This window comes from Agelaius phoeniceus (assembly GCF_051311805.1).
Source record: "Agelaius phoeniceus isolate bAgePho1 chromosome W unlocalized genomic scaffold, bAgePho1.hap1 SUPER_W_unloc_1, whole genome shotgun sequence".
Lineage (NCBI taxonomy): Eukaryota > Metazoa > Chordata > Aves > Passeriformes > Icteridae > Agelaius > Agelaius phoeniceus.
The window spans coordinates 7900151-7916668 of NW_027509866.1; the positions used below are offsets into that span (position 1 = coordinate 7900151).

The 16518-nt window shown below is 54.8% G+C and overlaps 1 protein-coding gene across 1 annotated transcript; it reads left to right on the forward strand.

Annotated features, from left to right (window-relative positions):
- Nucleotides 1–10745: 10745 nt before the first annotated feature.
- On the forward strand, nt 10746–11678 carry LOC143692539 (olfactory receptor 14C36-like). The gene has a single exon (XM_077172785.1). It carries the CDS (start codon nt 10746–10748, stop codon nt 11676–11678), a length of 933 nt encoding a protein of 310 aa, XP_077028900.1.
- Nucleotides 11679–16518: the final 4840 nt, after the last annotated feature.

Consider the following 16518-nt stretch of genomic DNA (forward strand, 5'->3'; position numbering starts at 1 on the left):
GCTGTCCTGACCAAGGACCGTCCCGAGATGCTATGCACCCTGTCTGTTCCTGGTGCGATGCCGCAAGAAGTCCACGTTCGTGGGCTTCTCGACAGCGGTGCTGACGTCACGGTTCTCTCCCTTGTGACCTGGCCCTCAGAGTGGCCCTTGGATCCGGTGGGGACATCTGTCGCTGGCCTGGGAGGGACGGCGCAATGTTATGTGAGCCAACGGCCTGTGTTGGTCACGAACCCAGAGGGACAGGTGGCCTGGGTTAGGCCTCATGTTACTTCTACTCCTGCCAACCTTTGGGGGAGGGATGTTCTGTCTGCTTGGGGGGTGCGCATTGGGATGGATTTTTGATGGGGGCCACTGCAGTGAAGGGCGCAGAGTGTCCAACGCCTCCTATACGGTGGCTGGTTGACAAACCTGTATGGGAAAAGCAGTGGCCCCTCCCTCAAGAGAAGTTGAATGCCCTTCGGAATCTGGTGCAGGAGCAGTTGGACCAGGGTCATCTGGAGCCTTCCACCAGCCCCTGGAACACCCCTGTCTTCTGCATCAAAAAGAAGTCTGGGAAATGGAGGTTGTTGCAAGACCTCCGAAAGGTTAATGCCGTGATGGAAAGCATGGGAACATTGCAGGCGGGCATGCCATCGCCTACCATGCTTCCTGCAGACTGGCCGGTCCTCATTGTGGATCTGAAGGATTGTTTCTTTACAATTCCTTTGCATCCCGATGACAGACCGAAGTTTGCCTTCTCAGTGCCAGCAATTAACGAGGCTGAGCCTGCACAGAGGTATCAATGGAGGACATTGCCTCAGGGCATGCGCAATTCTCCGGCCATATGCCAGTGGTATGTGGCCCGTGCCTTGTCTGGAGTTCGCAGGCAGTTTCCTGATGCACGTCTGTATCATTATATGGACGACATTTTGGTGGCTGCGTCCACCCAGGACGAGCTGCTGAGGATTCAGCCTCGGTTGCTTGATGCTTTGCATGCTCAGGGACTGCAGGTGGCTCCGGAGAAGGTCCAACAGCAACCACCTTGGAAGTATTTGGGGGTCAAAATTCTGGAACGGACGATCCGTCACCAGGAGGTGCAATTTGTGCATCCTGTGAGGACACTGAATGATGTTCAGAAATTGGTGGGTGTCATCACTTGGTTGCGTCCGTATTTGGGAGTAACCGATGCGCAGCTGTCTCCTCTGTATGATTTGTTGAAAGGAGACGGTGATCTAAAATCACCTCGCACACTGACCCCTGAGGCGCATAAGGCGTTGGAGGTGGTTCAGCGAGCTGTTTCGGCTTGCCAAGTTTATCGCATTGATCCCTCCGTTGATGTCACTGTGTTCGTCACCACTCCGGATTCGTATCCCACAGGTATCATTGGCCAGTGGAGTGACAATTGGTCTGATTCCTTGCACATTTTGGAATGGGTTTTCCTGCCCCATCAGCCGCAGAAGACGGCAACTGCGTTGTTTGAATTGATCGCTCGCTTGATAATCAAATGCCGGCAACGGTGTTTGCAATTGATGTGTGCGGATCCCGCAAAGATCATACTCCCGGTGCAACGGGAGGATTTTGACTGGAGCTTTGCAAACAGTGTGTCCCTGCAGAGTGCTCTGGAAAATTTCTCCGGGCAGATCACTTATCATCTGCCCAGCCATAGGCTACTGCATATGGCAAAATCCACAAAAATCTCTTTGCGGCCCAAAAATAGCCAGGAACCCCTGCAAGGACCCACTGTCTTCACTGATGGTTCAGGGAGGACTGGGAAGGCCATTGTTACCTGGAGGGACGGATCTGAGTGGCAGGTTCTGGAAGGCCATGAGGATGGGTCAGCCCAGTTGGTTAAACTGAGGGCTGCTGTCATGGCATTTGAAAGATTCTCCCAGGAGCCTTTCAACTTGGTCACGGATTCCGCCTATGTGGCTGATATCGCACAGCGGTTGGGTCACTCGGTCTTGAAGGAGGTCAGTAATCCTGCCTTGTTTCACTTACTGAAGACCTTGTGGTGTGCCATTCAGGCCCGGGTTCATCCATTCTATGTTCTGCATGTGAGGAGTCACACCAATTTGCTGGGCTTTATAGTGGAAGGTAACGCGAGGGCTGACAAGCTGGCTAACCCAGCGTGGGTAGCGCCTCAGCCTGATACACTCGCGCAGGCCAAGGCATCGCATAGGTTTTTCCACCAAAACGCACATACCCTGCAGAAGCAGTTTCAGCTGACACCAACTGAGGCTCGTGACATTGTTGAGTCATGTGATGACTGCCATGCACTTGCTCCGCCTTTGCCGGCAGGGGTGAACCCCAGAGGCCTTAGGGCCTTGGAGCTTTGGCAGACCGATGTCACCCTGGTTGCCGAGTTTGGCCGGCTCAAGTATGTGCATGTCACTGTGGACACGTTCTCCTCTGCGATGTGGGCTTCGGCTCACACTGGGGAGAAGGCCCGCGATGTCCTTGCCCACTGGAGGCAGGCCTTTGCCGTTTTGGGCATACCTTCTGCGGTGAAAACCGACAATGGTCCTGCTTACGCATCGCAAAAGGTGCGGCAGTTCCTGCGGTTGTGGGGTGTTTCGCACAAGTTCGGGATCCCTCATTCCCCGACTGGTCAAGCTATTGTAGAACGCGCTCATGGTACTCTGAAGCGGGTTCTTCAAAAACAAAAACGGGGAATGCAGGGTGAAACCCCGCACAGTCGGTTGGCAAAAGCTTTGTACACAATCAATCATCTCACTGTGCCACAGAACTCAAATAACCCTGTCATTTTGAATCACCATCTCTCGTTGCAGGCTGCGGACGAGGCACATCAGCCTCGAGCGAAGGTTCGGGTGCGGAATTTAGTCACCAAACAGTGGGAAGGTCCCTACGACCTTATCGCTTCGGGGCGCGGGTATGCTTGTGTATCCACAGATACTGGGGTACGCTGGGTACCTTCGAAATGTGTTCGCCCTGACCTGCGACCGCAGAGGCAGAATCCAGCCGATGAGCAAGACGGAGACCGTGACCAACCTGAAAGGGATCAAGCGGGCAGATCATTGAGTGATGACTCAGATGCAGATGACAGGAGTGATCGCTCTGATGATTCGTCCGCAAGTGGACACTGAGCATTGTTCATGTTTTCCTTTTTACATTGTTCATTTTCTTTTCTTTTTCTTTTTAAATGGAAAAAGGGTGAGATGTCACCCTGAGTTTTTAAGATTTTCTAAGCCTTCTGATGTTGACATTCTTGTAGTGAATTTTCTCACACACTTTCTGTAAATAACTTATTGTTTTGCATTCCTTTATGGAGGAGGAGAGAGTTGATGGACTGTTGGTTTAACCAGTGGCATTGGAGAGGTGCCACTGTCACCCTCCAATCCACTGTCACTTTTGGAAAACTATAAATGTTGGAGTCAGAAAATAAACGGCCCTTTTTTCCTCTTTCACCTTGAGAACGGTGTGAGCGTGTGTTCCTTTGTGTCCTATAGCGACAGTCAGGCTACATAGCTATGTTTTCTAACCACAGACTCAAAGATGTACATTTCACCTAAATCAAAATGGATTTCTACTCTGGAAAATTTCTACTCTGTCTCAGAAGCACTCCTCCCTCTGCCCCTCACACCCTGGCCCTGTCTGGCGTTCCTCATCCCTTTCCCCACCGCTCTCCTGCCCTTCCCCTCTGCTAGAAGGCGGACAAAGCTGCCTTGGACAGCAAAGTGGATTGCAGCCAGTGTGAAGAGAACATGGAGGAGCTGGATGAGAGGATGCAGGAGTTGCAGAGCCAGATTTCAGGCCAGGAGCAACACTGGAACAGTACCCAGCAGCAGTTCAGCGATGCAATTGAAGCCAAGGTGAGGGGTACCTCGTCCCCACCACGAGGAACTGGCACCTTTGGGACTTGAGAGCCTGAGGCAGCATCCCTCTGAGGATCCCCCTCCAGGCTTTTCCCTGGAGAGCTCCATGTCACATCCTGGAGCAGCTGGCTGAGGCTGTGCACCTGTTCACAGCTGGATCACCTGGAGCTGAAGACTTTCCGTAAACACCGGGAGGATTCCTGGAACAGGAACATGGAGGAATTGAGGATAGGCTGTTGCGTGAAAATGCCGCTGGGATTAAGAAGTGAGTGCAATGGAGATTCTGATGGCTTTGGGGACAGCGATAGCAACTGCTCCTGCCAGGCAGGGCTGTCACACACCATGCCCTGAGCTGGGTCGTGCCCTGCCCTCCTGGCCGTGCACACGGGGGAGCTTTGGTGCCAGAGAGGGGCTGAAAGCGCTGCAGGGGCTGCTTGGGATGGTGGCACGGGTGCCTGTGCCCTTCACCTGGCATCAGCCAGCACCTTGGGGATGGGGAGAAACAGGCTCAAGAGCCCACGGTTCACCCTGCAATGGCTGTGCCCCTGTGCAGTGAGCTGCCCAGCAGCTGGCTGCTGCAGGGAGGTGCTGCCTGTGTGCTGCAGGGCTGTGGGCCCAGGAGCTCAGCCAGGCCTCTTCCCTCCCCCTCCTTAGGCAGCTGCCAGTCCCTTTCTCGTGCCTGTCCTGTGAGCGCATGCTCAGCGTGCAGGTTCCTGGCCAGTGAGTAGCACCAGTGCCTCGGGGGCAGCGGGGCTGGCATGGGGGGAGATGGGTGCCAGCAGTGACCCGCTGTGCTGGCACAGGGGGACAGTGTCTGCTTGGGAGGGGCTGATGTGGGGAGCCCCCTCTGCAGCCCTGCCCATCAGCAGGGGCTGTGGGGGCTCATCCCAAGGGCTACATGGGCGGGATGCCATGGGCACAATCCCATGGCTTTGGGGGGGCTGCCTCCAACAGGAACAGGTTCTTTGTCTCCTGTCACACACCTGTGACTCCTGCCCTCCCCAGGTACCCCGAGACACTCCCGTATTTGCAGCCGATGCCCCCCAGCAAGGAGCCACCGCCCAGCCAAAGGTGAGGGCCCTGAGGACCCATCCCCAGCGCCTGGGGTGCAGAGCAGCCCTGACACAGCAAGGAGGATTCTGCACCTGGGCTGGGGCAGAGCAGCCTGGGGGGACGGGGCAGGGCAGGGGAGCAGAGGGCAGCTGTGGAGGGCCAGTGCTTGCCCCAGGGCTGGGGGCTTTTGCATTCCTTGCCTTGCACTGCCCTGTCTGGCCGATCTCTCTGTCCCAAGGCTGCTGAAAGCACATCTGATGAGCTGCGTCTGTTTGCAGTCTGAGCTCAGGCTTGGAGGGCTGTTGGGGAAGATGAAACAGGAAAGCCTTATAAATATGATTGCCTGGCAAAAGATTTTGAGAATATGGAAACTATAAGCGAGATTGAAATGAAAGCAAGCTTCGAGATCCCTTAGTTACTGAACAACGGGAAAACAATGGTGTGGCCGGCTGAAGGTGAAACAAGACCCTCTGCTTGCAGGCAGGTCCAAGGGTCCGAGCAGACCCTGTCAGCTTGGCAGAAGGGGTCCAAAGAGGAGTTTTTAGGGTTTAAAATGTAGCACAGTATGGTAATGTAGTGATTCTTATAGGCTGTATGGAAATGCTATAGGATTTGTATGTTGTACAAGATTGGTTAAGTGAGAATCAGAATATTCAACACAGAAGATGATTTATTGTATTGTAACGGGAACTTAGCTCTTACTTTTCTATGCTCTTAGCTCTTACCTCTTACTCTTACCTCTTGTCTCTTAGCTCTTGCCTTTTATCCTCATACCCCTTTTACTCTCTTATGCTTTTACTCTCTTACCCTCTCATCCTCTCTACCCCTCTCTTCTCTCAGGCCTGCTCTGAGCTGTGGCTGGCAGCTCCAAGCAGGGCCCTGCACCCACGCCCTTTGCAATAAACTGTCCATGACCTGGCTTCAGAGATCTCTCGTCTCCGTTCATCCCGACCGTGCTATCCCCGTCAATCCTACAGATGGGGATTGGGTGCCTCCTGTGAAAGGAGTTCCCAAAACCAATCCCTGCAGCTGGGACAGCCCAGCTCCTGCCAGTTGGTGTCCTGTGCACAGGGACCTGCCTGGTGCCATGGCCAGCACACGTGGCCATGGGGACAGAGCCAGCAGATGCAGCCTGGTGGGATGGGCTTGGGGCTCCTGCAGCAGGTGGACAGGAGCTGGCAGGGACATGCCCCTGCAGGCAGCACTGCCAGTGCCCTCCCTGGCACAGCAGGGTGATGCCCTGCATGCCACAGGCCTGGGCACTGAGTGTCCTCTGCCCCATCCCACAGGAGGCCGCTGGTCTGTGCCAGTGTCCCCAAGTGCTGCAGAGCTCTGGGGACCATCAGAGCAGCAGCTCCACCATGCAGAACATCAAGGCTTCCCCACATACAAGTGCACAGCTGCAGCGTCTCCTGGTACACAACAAGGTAGGTGTGATGTAGGTGGGGACACAGAATGGTGACTGAGGCTTGATGGCATTGCTGACTATCCAGGGGGAATCTGTGCCTTCAGTCCCCAGGGAGACCTGAGTTGGATTATTGGGGTGTGCTGGATTGGGCCCTGCATTGCAGCCAGCTGCCCTCTCCTCCTCAGCCCAGTGTGACCCTGCTGCACGGTGATGGACACATCTCGAGGGGCCGTAATGACCAGCATCGTACGGCGATCAGGACACAGGATGCGTCAGGTATGGCCCTGTCAGGGCAAGGGGGTCAGTGACGACAGGGGCTGATTATCTGCAGGGTGCCAGCTGGGGGATGAGCAGGGCTCTGCGTACAGAGCTGGGTAATGTGGCATGGGTATTTTGTGTCTGGGGTAAGAAGGAAGGGGCAGAATGGAGCAGGAGGACTGGCACATGGGGCAACTGAGCTTGGAGCTGGAGTAACGTGGGAGAATGGCCATGCCCAGCGTGGGACAAGAGCTTGAGTCCTGGTGCGCTGGGGCCAGCACCTGTGGCGGCTCACCCTTGCCCTTCACGCCCAGGCCCTGCCGCCTCAGGAGAGCACGGCCAGGCACAGCTCCTCGACAGGTCTCATGGGCCCCAGGGCTCGAGCAGCCTCTGCAGCCCCACCAGACATCAACAGCCCCCGGCCAGCTGGAAAGGACTCAGCACCCAATGCTCGACCTGGGACATCTTGTCCAAAGCGAGAAATGCCTGTGACAATTGTCATAAGAAACTTGACTTTTTACTTGTATATAGTAATTAAGTTAATTGTATATTGTTATTAGGTTAATAAAAACTGTTAAAATTCTAGGCAGAGCCTTGTCTCACAGCCTGTCTCTCCCCGGGCTCCCTGGTGCTCCTTCAGCTCCTTCCCCCCTGCTGTGGCTCTGCCCCCGGGCTGAGCAGATCGAGCCCCGGCCCGGGTCCTGAGGCCGCTGCTGCTGCCGCGGCGCCTGCGGGGCAGCCCTGAGGCTCCGGGCCGGCTGTGGGAGCAGGAGCGGCGCTGCAGAGCCCGCGGCCCTCACGGGCTGCGAAGGCACGGGCAGATGGCCGTGGGGCCCGGCCGGCACTGCCGGCGCTGCTGCTCTCGGCTGCCGCCTGCAATCCTTACAGGCAGCCCTTAGGCCGGCTCAGGAGCCGCTCGGAGCCGTGCCCGAGGGCTGACCCCCGGCCCCCAAGGGCACTTGTCCCTTCATCTCTGCACTGCCACATTCCAAGCTCATTTGTCAGCTTCCTCCTGCCCTTCCTTTCTGCGGGGCAGCGTTAGGGGCTGGCCCAGCGGCTTTCCTCCCGCACGGCTGCAGCCCCTTGCCCACAGCTCCCTGGCGGGAGCCAGAGCTGCTTTGCAGCCGGGCACCCCCGCCGTGTCCCGCAGCCCGGGCCGGCTCCTGCCCGCTGCCGGCGAGGCCCCGCGGCTGGGCCCGGCCATCCCGGGCCAGAGCAGCTCCCTGCCCGGGGGAACACAGGGGGACACGGGGGATGTGAAATACAAAGCTGTGTGTCGTGTCAGGTACACACAGGCAACGTGTGTATTTGTGATTGCGATATGTGTGGAGACCGACAATGGGACAGTTGTGAATTCGATAATAACTGAGGAAAGTAAAGCATGGAAGAAGTCTTTTGAACCCATCTTTTGTTTGCAATTAACCTTGGCTGATTTAGGAGCATTGGCATTAAAGCATTAAGGATGTTGCTTTTTGCTTGTAGTTAATTCTTAAGAGTTCTGCAATAATAACCTTTTGAAGTATAATTTTAGAACATTGCTTGTATCCTTGAAACTATAGCTTTGGAATATATATAATGGAAACATGCTTATCTCATGCTTTAATAAAGCAGAGAAAAACAGCTTGAGAAAGGAAGATGAACACCACCTCAAGGATTTATAGTTTCAACCAAGGGAAGCTTCACATCACTGTTGTTAGATTTATAGTCTCTGCAATTAAAAGGAGGACCCACATCTGGAGAGCTGGACCTTACCAGATGGGATTCGTCTTTCTTCTTTTGCTAACCAGACCACCACCATCTGGGGATACTCCTTTTGGGATACATCCTGAGAAAAACTAAATCACAATAGTGTGTAGAATTGTGACGTAAAAATTGGGAATAGAAACTGCTGATGAGTAAGAATTGGAATAGAAACTGCTGAGAAAGCTGATGAGTACCCCTATAAATACCTGTAAGCCTCAACTATAGGTGTGCAGTTGGAGGGAAAACTTCCCCCACTATACCCAGTGCTGTATTGCTCATACTTTACCATATTAATTAATAAATTGATTGCTGCTTAAATATTGGGCTAGTCAAGTTTCTTATTTATACAATCCATAACTGTAAAAGGAAAACTTCCTGCTGAACTGAAAAAGACTCGATGGAAATCAAGGCAGAGCCATGGTTTGTCAGGACTTGCTGCATCCTGATGAGCCCTGTGGTGCATTTGGAGCTGAGCCTTTGAACCTCAGGGCCTGAGAGGAGATTGCACAAACCTTTCCAGGAGTCAAAGTCAGAAGAAAACCCCAAAGTGTCTCAAAGCATGAATGGGTCCCACTGAGGACCATCCCAACACAGGCTGCTCATGGACTCCTTGGAGGAGACAATTGGAGGCCAGGATGGCACAACAACTTCTCAGACACTCAGTGTGGAAAGGAGAATCCAAAACACCTTAAAAAACCTTGAGTATCTCAAAGAATTAATGAGCCACACTGAGTGTCAGTGCAAAGCTCTCAAGGGACTCGTTAAAGCAGATAATTGGAGGCCATGATTGCACAAAGCTCTCAGAGACTCCAAGGCAAAAGCCAAAGCCAAAGTCCTTTGAAAAACCTGCAGTCCCTGCAGGGAGCATTCAGGAGCCCCCAGGGCCATTGCTGAGCAAGGCTCCCCAGGGACTCCTTGCAGCAGATCCTTGAGGCCACTGGGATGTGGGCTAGGGGGGGATGCTGAGGGCAGCAAAAGGGGCTGACAGTGCCCAGCCTGGCTGGGGCTGTGCCAGGAGGCCCCAGGGCCTCAGGACAAGGTGTCTCCTCCCAGCCCTTGCTGGCACAGACCCTGCTGTGCCCCAGGGCACCAAGACTTGGCTTCTCTTTGTCCCCACCTGTCATCACTGCCTGCAGTTCTCTGCTCTGCCTGGGGCCTGGGGACACTTGCTCAGTCGTGTCCCTCTCTGGGACCCATTAAAAGTCCAAGAAACTTTGGAGTTGGATTCTGCCTTGGAGTTCTGGAGAGGTTTCTTCAGCTCCCTCTCAGGGACTGATGTTCAGGGCCTGAGCACAAAGGCCCAGAGGCTCATTAAAGTCCTTGTGCTGTGTCTGTGCTGCTGAGCTGGGCTGGGCTTCTGGCACAGAGGCAGCTCCTGGTCACCAAGAAGAGCTTCAAAAGCACATTTCTCTGGATGAGCAGCTCTTCTGCCAGCCCAGCAGGGCTGGGGCACTGCCTGCAGCCAGCCCGGGCACAGCCCAGAGGCACAGAGAGCTTCAATCAGTCAGGGCTGGGAAGGGGCTGAGAAGTGCCTGGGGCACAATCACTGCCAGCCCTTGGCACAGGAACCTCTGGCTGCAGGACAATGCAGCTGCAGCTCCTGGAGCCATCTCCTCAAGCTGGAACATGCCAATGCCTGCAGAGCCTGTGAGTACATTCTCTGCTTGTCTCTTGTGCAGAGCAGCCAGGGGTGCCCAGGGCTGTCCTGCAGAGCAGGGTCCTGCAGCCCAGGGCGCTGTGCTGGGGCAGGGACTCTGCTGCCTGCCAGGGACAGCTCTCAGCCAGCCCTGGCAGCTGCTCCCAGCCCTGGGGCACAAGATCTGGGTGGGAGGAGACAGCTGGTGAGGCTTGGAAGTGTTCTCCTTGTGTGGGGAGGATGCTGCATTGTTCAGGGCTGCTCCCAGCATGGCATTGAACTGCAGAACATTTCCAAGTAGATTATACAGGGAGCACAGCAATGCAGGGGTTGCATAAAAGGGAAAATCCTCCTGTTTTAATCTACTGCTCTGGGTTTCCTGGATGGGAAACTCCACATAGATATTGATCTGTCAGTTCAGGTGGAAAAAAACCAAATTTCTCTCCGATCTGAATAAAGCAGGCATAGACAGAAATCAGCACAGGGCCCCTCACAGGCAGCATCAGTGTAAAGTTTGCAGCCTCCTCAGGGTTGCTCTGATGTTGCCATCAGAGCCTGCAGAGCCAGAGCTGCCCCTGGGCAGTGCCTGAGCTGGGAGGGCTCTGCAGGGCAGAGCTGAGCCCCCAGGGCTGGGCTGGGCTCTGGCAGCACTGGCAGGGCCCAGCCCTGGGCACAGGGAAGCAGCTGCTGGCAGGGACAGCTCCAGGCAGCAGAGCCCTGGGCAGGCAGTGGGGGGAAAGTGCCCCCAGGCTGTGCTGGGATATTTCAAGTCCTCTCCAAACCCAACTATTCCATGATTACTTTTCTTACAGATCCCCATGCCAAGGTGCAGCAAATGTCCAACAGCAGCTCCATCAGGCACTTCCTGCTGCTGGCATTGGCAGACACGCGGCAGCTGCAGCTCCTGCACTTCTGCCTCTTGCTGGGCATCTCCCTGGCTGCCCTCCTGGGCAACGGCCTCATCATCAGCGCCGTAGCCTGCGGCCACCACCTGCACACGCCCATGTTCTTCTTCCTGCTCAACCTGGCCCTCACTGACCTGGGCTCCATCTGCACCACTGTCCCCAAAGCCATGCACAATTCCCTCTGGGACACCAGCAACATCTCCTACACTGGATGTGCCACACAACTCTTTCTGATTTACTTCTTCCTTGGATCAGAGTTTTTCCTCCTGACCATCATGTGCTACGACCGCTACGTGTCCATCTGCAAACCCCTGCACTACGGGACCCTCCTGGGCAGCAGAGCTTGTGCCCACATGGCAGCAGCTGCCTGGGCCAGTGCCTTTCTCTATTCCCTGCTGCACACAGCCAATACATTTTCCCTGCCCCTGTGCCATGGCAATGCCCTGGGCCAGTTCTTCTGTGAAATCCCCCCAATCCTCAAGCTCTCCTGCTCCAAATCCTACCTCAGGGAACTTGGGCTCATTGCTGTAAGTTCCTGTGTGGTATTGGGTTGTTTCATGTTCATTGTTTTCTCCTATGTGCAGATCTTCAGGGCTGTGCTGAGGATCCCCTCTGAGCAGGGACGGCACAAAGCCTTTTCCACCTGCCTCCCTCACCTGGCCGTGGTCTCTCTGTTCCTCAGCACTGGTATCTTTTCTCACCTGAAGCCCCCTTCCCTGTCTTCCCCATCCCTGGATCTGGCCCTGTCAGTTCTGTACTCGGTGGTGCCTCCAGCCCTGAACCCCCTCATCTACAGCCTGAGGAACCAGGAGCTCAAGGTTGCAGTGTGCACACTGATGACTGGATGCTTTCAGGAACATTGAACTGCTGGCCAATTTCTGCAAAGCACTTGTAAAAAAATAGTCTTGACACTTCTTGTTAGTTTAATTTGAGTGGTTCTTTTTCTTTGTTTTACTTTTTCAATATTGTCCACAAATAAATGTCATTGTTTGTACCATTTCTCATTTTATTTCTCTCCATCTTCCCTGTAGCCACAGACTGTGTCAATGAGGGGCTGCACTCTCGGTGGCTTTAAATGAACTAAAGGATCTCCCAGCAGAGTTTTCTGTACAGATGCCCTTTTGTTGCCTTCTCTGGAGCTGCAGCAGCAATGTCTGTGTGCAGAGCTGGGGCAGATCAGTGCTGGCCCAGCAGCTGTGCCCAGCAGCAGCAGCAGCAGCAGCACTTGGTGTTGCCAGTGCTGCTGCCGTGGCCCTGCCCCGCTGCCCTGGTGGCCCTGGTGTTGCTGCAGGGCCTGAGTGCTCTCGGGGCCGGGCACAGCCCTGGGGGTGGCAGTGCCGGGGCTGCAGCAGGGACAGGCCATGGGCACTGCTGGGGCAGCGCTGACGCCTCAGGCCAGGCCCTGGGGGCTCCAGGCTCCTTGCCCAGGCTCTCTCAAGAACACGGCCAGGCCAATGCTCAGCACAGAAACCCCCGTCAGCAGCCCCAGGCTGGCCGTGGGCAGGCTGGGGGCAAACAGCATGGCTGGGGCTCTGCAAGGGCCCTGGGCCAGACGGGAAGGAGCAGCAGAGCAGGGGCTGATCCATGCCCAGTGCGCTGCACAGCCCAGGGCAGCGTCCCAGAGCGTCCTCATGCAGCTGCCAACAACATCCCCCCTCTGCAGCCCTGGCCTCTCCCCCAGCTCACACAGGTGCCCCATCCTTGCAGGCACAGACACGGCAGCACTGCCTCAGCAGCCCCTGTTTGCATTGCACACAGCAGGGCCAGCACCCCCATGCTGTTGCTGTGGGGACATGAACCTGAGGGAGCACAAATGCCATCAGCCCCTGGGGCCAGCAAGGCCTGGGGGACACCAGGGAAACCACTCAGCTTTGTCCTGGCCTCTGCACTCAGCCAGAAAGTTTGTTCCCATCAGCTGGGAGTTTCCTGTGCCACTGCAGACGGTGTTGCTCAGAGCCAGGGCTGCCTGGCAGCCACCCCCAAACTGCCCTGAGTATTTCCTTACCTTCACCTTTGCTTTCTTTCCTCTTTCCTAATCCAGATTTCTTCATGTTGCCCAGCCCTGTTCCCTGCCCTGCAAACAGCCCATCCCTGTTTGCCCTTTCCTCTCTGGCCCCACCCCCCATTGCAGTTCCTGACTTGGCCCCATGGGAACGTCCCTTGGGCAGCAGGATCATCCTACAAGTGCTGCAGGAATTGTCTGCAGGCTCCTGCAGTGCCTGCTGCTGCTCCCTTGCCAGAGGCACCCCAGGCCAGGGGGGGCACATCTGGGCTGCTGTTTCTGCCTCTGGGGCTCCCTGTTCTGGGCAGTGAGGAGGAGCTGCAGAGGCTCTGCAGGACTGACAGGATGGGCTTTGGGGCTGCCAGGAGAAGCTGAGGGACCTGGGCTGCTGGAGCTGCTGAAGAGGAGGCCCAGGGCTCATCCTGCAGCTGCTCCATGGGTAGTTTCAGGGAATCCCAGAATTAGGAAGTTTGGAAAAGGCCTTGGAGATCATCTAGTCCAGCCTGTGCCCTGACATGGCCTGGTTTCTCCTGAGCCTCCTCTTCTCCAGGACAAACAACCCCAGCTCCCTCAGCCACTCCTCACAGGACTTGTGCTCCACACCCTTCCCCAGCCTTGTTGCCCTTCTCTGGACATGCTCCAGCCCCTCCATGGCCTTCCTAATTTATGGGGCCCAGAACTGGACACAGCACTCGAGGTGCTGCCCAACCAGTGCTGAGCACAGGACAAAAATCACTGCCCTGCTCCTTCTGGCCATACAATTCCTGATCCAGGCCAGGAGCCATTGGCCTTCTTGGCCACCTGGGCACACTGCTGCCTCATGTCCAGCCTGCTGTCCATCAGTCCCTGCAGGTCCCTTTCTGCCTGGCTGCTCTCCAGCCACTCTTTCCCCAGCCTGTAGTGCTGCAGTGGTTGTTGTGGCCAAAGTGCAGGACCCGGCACTGGGACTTATTAAACCTCACCTTGTTGGATTTGGGCCCTGTGCAGAGCCCTCCTACCCTCCAGCAGATCCACACTCACACCCAGCTTGGTGTCATCTGCAAATTTGCTCACGCTGAACTCAATCCCCTTATCCAGACCATCAATGCAGATATTGAAATCCACGCTGGCTGGCTCTGATCCCTGGGCCATCCTGTGGGTGCCCTGTGATGGCACTCAAGGTGATCTGTTCCATAACCTTACCGGGCACCCAGGTCAGGCTGACAGGCCTGGAGTTCCCCAGCTCCTCCTTCCAGCCCTTCCTGGGGATGGGCTCACACTGGCACCTCCAGTGCTCTGGGCCCTCCCTGCTGAGCCAGGACTGAGGGTAAATGATGGAGAGCAGCTTGGGGAGCTCATCCACAGCTCCCTCATCCCCCTAGGATGGATCCCATCTGCTCCCAGAGACACCTGTGAGCATCTGAGTGGCTCAGCAGGTCCCCAGCTGCTTCCTCCTGGATTCCAGGGGGCTGTTCTGCTCCCTGTGCCCATCTACCAGCTCAGGAGAACACTTGTCCTGAGGACAGCCTGTCCTAATATTGAAAATTGACAAACAAGATATTAAGTAGCTTTGTCTTTTACTTATTTTCAGTTGCTCTATTTTTAACTGCATCCAATAAAGAGTAGAGGTTCTCCTTCTCCCTCCTTTTGCTATAATTGTTTTTATAAAAACATTTTTTATTCTTTTTACAAGCCGCCAGTTTAAATTCTAATTGAGCTTTCATTTCTTCACATCACTTTCTTCATAACCTAATGACATCCTTAAACACTTTCTGCATTGCTGGTCCTTTTTTCCCCTGAGTTCCCAGAAAAGCTCCATCGGCAGCCAGGACAGTCCTTTTCCTCTCTAGATCATGTTTTGGCACACTGGGACAGGTTGCTCCTTCCCCCTTAAGACTACTTTCTTGAAATTTGTCCATCCTTCCTGGATCCCTTTGCTTTAAAGGGCTCTTTCCTTTCAAAAAATCAGTACCAGATTTGGTACTCCCCAAAGTCTGGGGAGGGCCAAAGTCTGCCCTTCCTAATGCCAGTGTAGAAGGTTTGTTGCTGCCCCTCCTTCTTTCATAGAACATTGAAAACTTGATTATTTCATGGTCACTGGGCCCCAGGCAGCCTCCGTGTGAACAGCAGCAGACAGAGCTTTCCTTGGGAGTGTCACCAAAAATTCGGCAAAACAGAAAACTCCTTAACCCCAGAGTAGCATTAAGAAGCAGCATTCTTTATTCAGCTGGATGCACGGGGGAGAGCTCCTCCCAAAGCTGTGCATGCTGAGTACAGGAAAGTTTCTGTTTATTTTCTGTATTTTGCTCACATATTCATTGATTGTCTTGGACTAAACACACATATGATAATCATTTCCCCAAAATAATTAGCATATTTCCTCGCCCCTTTACCCATGTGTTCTTCTTTCCTGGGGGGTCTCTCTGGTGGTCCCTCGTGGTCGTGGACCCCAATGTTCCAGTGGGCCTGGCTGAGCTGGCAGGACACTGAGGCTGCTGAACTTCCAGTTCCCCTTCTCACACAATGGGCCTTGTGTGGTTTCCATAGGCCTGGGGATGTGGAGAACAAGCTCCAGGTGTCAGCTCACCTGGTGTAGGCAATTGATCCTCTGGTAACATGAGGTCACAGAGTGGGATATGACATCACAGATTGGGCTATGTGAGGTGATTGATCAGCTATGGCATCATAGGCTGCCTCTGTGACATCATTAGCCAGAGGTCTGACATCACAGAGCAGACTATGACATCACAGAGCCGTGACATCAGAGACCAGCTGTGTGACATTAGAGAAGGGGCTGTGCCATCCCAGAGGGGCTGTGTGACATCCCAGAGGGGCTGTGTGCCATCCCAGCAGGGCTGTGTCAGGTCACTGGGTTGGTCACTCGGCCCCAGCTCCCCCTCACAGTTTCTCCCAACAAGTCCAATGCTGTCCATGCCCAGCGGGGTCCCTGTCCCCCGGGATCCCCCCGGCCCACCTGGAGCCACAGCCTCCACCAAAGGATGTTCCACAGGATCCACCCCAGAGCCTGACATGGGGACAAGGGGCCTGGGCTGTGTGACCAGGACGTCAAGGACGGGGATTCTCCAGGTCACTGTGGCCTGGGTTGGGTTGCCCAGGGCAGGAAAGATGTCTGGCAGCGGGAGCAGGGTCTGGGAAGGGCCTCCAAGGTGGGGCTGGAGCCCCTGGGCTGTGAACATCTCTCTGTGTCTCGGGCAGCTCCTTCTCCAAGGAAAGCAGGTGGGAGTTGGAGCCAAGGAGCTGAAAGCTGCAGGTGCAGCCTGGGCTGGAGGGAGCTCAGATTTGCACAAGGCTGCTCTGAGTGCCAGGGCTTGGATGGGGGAAATGGTGGGGTGGGGGTAGGGACAGAGTCTGATTGATTGTCAGCCATGAAGGGTCTTGATTTTCATATCTATTCAAACTGCATGAGGAGGTACTTGGATTCAGTGTCAATTGGAGATTGCTCATGTCAATGAATTAAAAGGAAAAAAAACCTAAAAAAATCATTTTTCACTGTCTTTGTAAATATAATACCTTCACTTAGAATACACTTATGAAATGTGTTGAATTAACCACAAAGGATTTGAAAATTAAAATCAAATGATTCCCAGACGCTTGGCTTGTTCAGGTGTTCTGAATATTCATGAGCCCTGGGACACTGAATTCCTGCACTGAAGAGCTGAAGGCTGAACAAGCCTCTGGAGCAGTGAAATTCAGCAGCAGCC

What these genes read in the sequence shown, in the direction of transcription:
- LOC143692539 (XM_077172785.1), top strand. Translation starts at nt 10,746, where the DNA reads ATGTCCAACAGCAGCTCCATCAGGCACTTCCTGCTGCTGGCATTGGCA.